Source organism: Atta cephalotes (assembly GCF_000143395.1).
Source record: "Atta cephalotes unplaced genomic scaffold scaffold00001, whole genome shotgun sequence".
Classification (NCBI taxonomy): Eukaryota; Metazoa; Arthropoda; class Insecta; order Hymenoptera; family Formicidae; genus Atta; species Atta cephalotes.
This window is the reverse complement of record NW_012130065.1, coordinates 14846496-14853306: the sequence shown is the minus strand read 5'-3', so window position 1 is coordinate 14853306 and position 6811 is coordinate 14846496. Positions and strand designations below refer to the sequence as shown.

The 6811-nt window shown below is 37.8% G+C and overlaps 1 protein-coding gene across 1 annotated transcript in view; it reads right to left on the bottom strand.

Annotated features, from left to right (window-relative positions):
- The window catches only part of LOC105619018 (junctophilin-1), a 36278-nt gene extending 30144 nt beyond the window's left edge, over window positions 1–6134 (bottom strand). Inside the window, 2 exon segments of the mRNA XM_012200549.1 lie at window positions 2533–2744; window positions 5830–6134. Coding sequence (XP_012055939.1) covers window positions 2533–2744; window positions 5830–6134 — 517 coding nt within the window.
- Between the last annotated feature and the right edge of the window lie 677 nt (window positions 6135–6811).

Here is a 6811-nt window from a genome sequence, read left to right as displayed (position 1 = left end):
GAGAGAGAGAGAGAGCGTATTCATTCGTTCTAAAGAGCCTAATCGAAGAGAGGCGTCAACTGATCACGTGACTCTGAATAAAAATTACGTAAACATTATTTTAAGCATATTTCTTTCAGTTCTTTTTTACAACTATTATTTGATTCTTATGGATAGATTTCACTTATTACACAAAGTCTACATATGTATTTTTGAATTTCATGATTTAGAATAAATTCTTGCAACATGTTGATGAGGAAGATCTAAATAAAAGAAATGCTAGTATCTTAAACAAATTTATATTAAATATATCTCGCGATCCCACCAAATTTCTTATATCATGTGCTGAAGGTATTTACATTCTGGTTGTTAAGAGAGTTGGCGATAGTAATATTGGATTGAACATTGGTGATTTGGATGAAGGAACGGGCAGAATAAAGAAAAAAACAAAAAATCAAAAAAAGAATCCGAAAAGAAATTAAAAAATAAAATTTTACCAGTTACGATTTCGGTATTAGAAATTTTACAAAATTTGGGTATGGTTTCGGTTTCGATTCACTAAAAAAAAGAGTTCTAAAATAGTTTTCGATTCCGACTTTGATTCGGTCCGGGTCACTGATAAATATTACTAAACGCTATTACCAACGGTAATACTTACTAAATATTTGTAAAGTTAAAATTATGTTTAATTATATTACCGGAATTTGGTTGAAATATTTAACTCGGTTAGTGACTATATAATCAGACTCTTTTTTCAATGTACCGAAGGAGATTGAAATCCGTAAATAATCCACTGTCTTCTCCCTGTTATTAATTAAATATTTATCCATTATTTTATTTAAGTCTCGATTGTCTTTTCCAAAAATATAAAAGAATCGCGAGAATCGTCTTCAAGTTTACGTGCGAGTTTTGAAATATTTTGTTGCCATAAGATGAATAATGGCGAAACTCTGCGCAAAGAGTTACTGGATAAGATTTTCCATTTGGTTTACTCGCAATCTTTTCATAACACGCTGAGACGCAGCATCTGCCGCAATCATAACGAAATTAAGTTTATTTCGCAAGAAAAAACGGCAGGTCTGAAAACGCAATATCATGTTTAATTAATATGCGGTAATATTTTATGTTACGCGAATATGCGACACTGTGATCTCTTATGGTAGATAGCACATGAATACTTTATAATGTTTCACCAGCGATGATCGATCGGTTGAACAATAGTCCTACTTTCTCACATCGGAGTGCGACTTCATTTAATGGCGTATCGTTTATTCGTAACTGAAGCGACTGCAGAAAATTGCTTCTAACGATATTTCGCGACAAGTTAAATGAATTTGACAAATTAGATTTCAACAGAGAAATGACTGAGTTGGTTAATGACATTTAAGATGTATTGAATTTTGCAATAGTGGGTAAAATCCAAGAATGAGGAGCTACATGCAAGAGGGAAATCTCCCCAGGAAGAAAAAAAGAAGCAAGTAAATAGGTCGTAATAAGGATTAGAAGAAGTAAGACTCTATCGAAGGTTGCAGTGATTTTCATGAAAATTGCAATCGTATAGTAGTATCATCAATCCTCATTCTTCTCAAAGGAAAAAAATTCCTTTCGCAATCGATATTGATCTAACGGTATTATCCATTGCGATTATATTTCTCTCTATTTACAACAATAGAAATGAAATATCTTGTCAGGATTGATTAGTTCATCGTAAAAATGATTTCTTAGATGCAATTTTATATAATACAGTGTTTTACAAATAAAACTCCACATTATAATACTCTGCTCGACAATGATATCTTTATAAGTAAAGGAATTCGAAAGACGAAAAAGAAGAAGACTGCTTCCTAAATACTGCATCAATTTTTGTAGACATACCGCAATTGTGACCATCAATCTTGGCGCAACTAAATATCTCGCCGAGAATAATGCGAAATCGACGACGCGTTCTGCCACATCCATTTCTTGTTTTGTTTATTTACCGCGTTCCCAAGTCAGCCTTGCGAAGCTTTATTAAAAGAACCCAGTGATTTATTTACTGATGATGTCTTGCTTCATAAGCCGTTCTCTGGAGCATGCTAGAAGGATTTCTAACGCGTTTTTAACGTCCAATAATAAAATATTTCATTCGTGAATGAAATCGCCCATTTTAATGCGAAATCAATAAAGTCGAATTTTGTGCGATTGCACAATCAAATATAAATATATGGTACTTATGCACACGGTATTAATCGTTATTACAAATCAATACAAGCAAACGTATCGCAAAGATTTTTTTATCAGTCAGTACACTTTTGGAAATTGTTTCAATTTTGCAAATCCCATTTATTTTAGAAATAGAAAAATATTAACAAATCAAAAAATTATAAATCCAAGTTATATTCAGAAATATTTTTTATATAATGGAAATATAAAAAATATATGTTTTCAACTTTAAGGTGAAAGAGAGCTCACACTTTGTTCATTTAATTCATAAGACTTTCAGAAACGGCCTATATTCCGATTTATAGGAAAAAGTCAGGTTGATTAAACATATCGAATAGACTTGGGGCTTACCACTGTCGGCGTAAGTCTCGGAACCGTAACCGTCCTGCAGACCGCTGGACCACGTGCCCTCGTATCTCGCAGTGGAGGTAGTAGACTGTCGGACCCCGTAACGACCTTTGAATCCCTGAGTCCATTCTCCCCGGTAAAGCCAACGGCCACGGGTCTCCATACCCAAGCCGTGTCTCTTGCCGTTCTGCCATTGTCCTTCGTAGGCTGACCCGCTAAAATGCAATTTGCGGAATTTAATTTTCTAAAACAACTTCTCTTCCTTCAAGTGAGACTTAAAAAGTATTTTGAAATTATAAAGATAATTTCATCACGTCTTCCACAGCTCTCAGCTGTTGTTCGCTCGCAAAAATATCCTTAAGAGTTACGCTTCAAGGATCACATCGCTATTTATGCTATCTTTAGCCATTCACGTTAGCTGAAAACTCGTTTAATTAACCAATCCAATAATTACCGACTGTCGTCGATGACGATGACAACGTTGCACATTGTTGGATATACAGAATGGAGTGGCAATGAGAGGCATGACACCTCGTGCTAATGTAGAAAGTGATTACGCCGCCTACGATCCTTCTTTTAAGATATTTTTATGAAAGTTATAATTATCGAAGAAGGGAGACGGAGAGAGCTAATCGAGCGAACGTTCTTTCAAGCTGCGATTAAAGCTTTTGCGCTAAACTTATTTCTATTATTACTTTTTATCGCAGAAAATCTTTCTAAATTCAGCATCAAATATAATTTAATTATTTCCTTTTAATCGTCACAGTTTTTGCAAAACGACAAGAAAGTTTCAAGAATATCTATAGTAAATCTCTTGAAAGAGAATGATTAATCCTACCCGAGCGATATCCAAGTCCTTGCGAATAATGATTACATAAACATGAAAGCTGCACGTGGATGCGAAAACTGTTGCGGAAATGTTCTATAAGTGTCGTGTATTGCGTAAATACTTGTGTTTAACGATGTTCTGTCGTGTGATAAAAATTTATATCTTTCTACCGTGGTACGATTAATTACATTATAAATTCTAACACTGTAATAATAATTCGTACATATTCTGTAATTGTAAATAATGTTAAATAAATTGTAAATAATGTTTGCATTATATTTTTAGAACATTTAAGAATGAATAAAAAGAACATTTCACCTCTTAAAATGTTTTGATATAATTAATAACAAAATGTGCAATAAATAATTATGATAAAGACGATCTCTCGCGATTCTTAACAATGCACGTTCTTTATTTGTTGCGAATGACGGAAATAAACGACGATAATGAAATTCTAGATATGTGAGGTGAACTATCTCCCGAACGATAGTGGTCAGCAACACGTGCTCGATCTGCGAAACGATTCATCTTCGAGTATCATCATGATCGAGAATGAAGTCGTCGGAAAATGTTACTAGTTAAAGATGGACCTTGCTCCAGTTTATGGCGGAAATGAAACGGCGAATTTCTCTCAGCCTAGATACGTGAGACGGCAAGAAAAGAGAATGTTATCATTTCGTCTCTACCTCATTTTCTCTCTTTTTTATGTTAATTCCAGAAATATTCCAGAAATCGATTTGAAGAAATGAATTTACTTTCAAGCAGATCTTAGTTTCTGAAAATGATTTTGAAAAAATCATAACGTAATATAATAACAAGTTAAAATTTATATCGCTAATAATACTGTATAATAATACTGTATATCAATATGTATATTAAATAATATACCTTAAATATGCATATATGTTTAAAACGTTCACGTTTAATCTCGAGACAATTTAATAACCCTTTGCAAATATAAATGAAATCGTTACACAGCATTTTACTGTTATTACATGTCCATTATTTAATAATATCTTCTTACTTAATAATATTTCCATTATGTGCGTGATCTAGAAACCCTAATTACGATCGTTAAAGTCTTTCCGGGTTTTCGTATCGCGTGCATGTAGATACCATATAATTTTTTCTTAATTGTCCTACACCTCGTTTATGTATTCTCGTTATGTATTCCCTCATAAAACTAATCGAAAAACAAACAAGGTGGCTCTGCAATTAACCTCATTTTATAGAGTGTTTATATTATAAATCGGAGTTCGTATGTAAATAATTAATAATTTTATTTTTCAATTAATTTCGAGCAGAGAAATCTAAAAGCAGGATTTAATCGAAATCCAATCGACAGATCAAGAATACTAGTTCTGCCATTTTTAATTTTATGGACGAAAACGACCTGAAATATTTCTCTGATGACGTCATCATTTGCGAGAAACGTTTAACGATTTTCGACGTTACATTTTAAGCTGGGATTCGAAGAATCTGAGCTCATTTATATCTTGCATTCTCTTACCGAAATCAAGATTGTATACTCTATTGGGGGAAACGAAACTTTACTGAATAACTTCCATGTTCTTGTTGATTAATTGCTCCAAAAAAATTAAAAAAGAAAAAAATTAAAATTTCATCTTCAATGCGCACGGATGCGGATATCGATTATTACCGTCCGCGAACATTTCGCGACCGTCCCGAAAATTTTGACGGCGATTTTCCACGACCCTGAACTAGGTCCTAACGATTCGAATCCCGGTGACCTGCTCCGGTTGTCCTTGCGCACGGTGACCCAGTTTTACAGGAATCGGGAGATTCCCTCCCAGGTATATACCGAGATACGTGTCAAGGTTTGCTGTTTGTACATCACGCGCCACACGCGACGCCAGGAGTTTCGTGAATTCAATCCGGGGGGTTCGCGAAAATCATCAATGAAACATTCAATAGGAATTCACGGGGAATCTCGCCGGAGAATTTTCTACAACTGAATCCGAGCCTCATAAATAGCATCTGATCGGATCTTACTTTTGCGGCGTGTAATGTTTAGTAGTCGTTTGCTCCCTCCGCTAAGCGACATTATTAACGTGAAACAAGCAGTAGCGGTAATGTAATACCGGATAATCAGCCTGAAAACCATACACTCGTCATAGTGAAAACGAGCTCAGCGTTAATCCTTCATGAGCTCGGAGGAGTGGCGGTCGTTATGAAAATCCTGAGAGTGCACCAACGCGAAGAGAATATAAGATTCATTCGCTCTACGAAATGCGCGCAACCGGACGAGCATCATGGATTACGTATACCACAGGAATTAGCAATTTATCGTAATCCTTCATAATTTTGTGTTCCGTAAACTGCATAGTTTACAAATGCGCATCGTGGAATATGTCAAGCGTCAATAAGACATAAAGTATTATCCGCAACCTAACGGAGTGCTTCACATGCAAACTAACGAATATAATCGGTATCAACGATAGATCGCTCACCTAGGCCAGGTGTAGACGCCGGATACTTCGAAGCCGAAGTGCCAGCTGCCGGAATAGGCGCCTTGACCCTTAGGCCCAGTGCACACGCCATGGCCATGGGCTTTTCCATCTTCCCAGCCGCCGCAGTAGGTCCCACCGTCGTCAAAGTCGAATCTACCCCCGTTAACTTGCGCGCGATTGGCGGCGGTACCAGTCGCACCAGGTTGCGCCGGACTTATGCCACCTGTTTGTGGCAATTGGGCACCCCCCGCCACCCCATTCGGCGCCCCAGACGGTTGCTGGCCAGAGTGCGGTTGTTGCTGCATCTCTTGCAGTTACCGTGCAGGCACTGTCGTTCGTTTTCCTCGTTCACCTCTTCCGCCTTCTTCTCCTATTACTACTCTTCAACTCCTCTTCGTTATCTTCGTCTTCGTCTTCGTCGTGATCGTTATCGTCGTCGTGGTCGTATTTGTGCTTGCTCAGTAACATCAGTAATATCTGCCTTGCCCTGAACGTTGCTTCATTTTCCGCCACCTTTTCTTTCGACGTCGTCGTAATCTTCTTCGCCGCCCTCGCCGTCGCCTTCTCACGTCCGCCTCCACCAGATCTCTACAATAGCATCGAAGAATCAAGTGTTGATCCACCGTAACGAATGCACATATATCATCGTTACGAGACGTCGTTACGAGACGTGGCTGGACACGAACGGTACACGATGGTGGAGCTGTTGTTCTAGTGAAAGATTGGGTTTGAATCCCCCCACGCGCATCGGACCGCGCTCGAATCCTCAAGGCGTGCCTGTCATCGCAACGCAGTCCGCGTCAGAAAAGCCGGACGTGAGAAAAGAATCAGCGAGTCTCGCGCCGGGGCCCCAGATTTAATTTTAGTACAACTTCGAAGAACCGAACGTGCGAGAGCGCGCGAACGTGACGAGCGCGGATCTACGTCTCTCGATCTCGAACGCGGAACGTTACAGGGCTCTCTCTTTCTCTCTCTCTCTCTC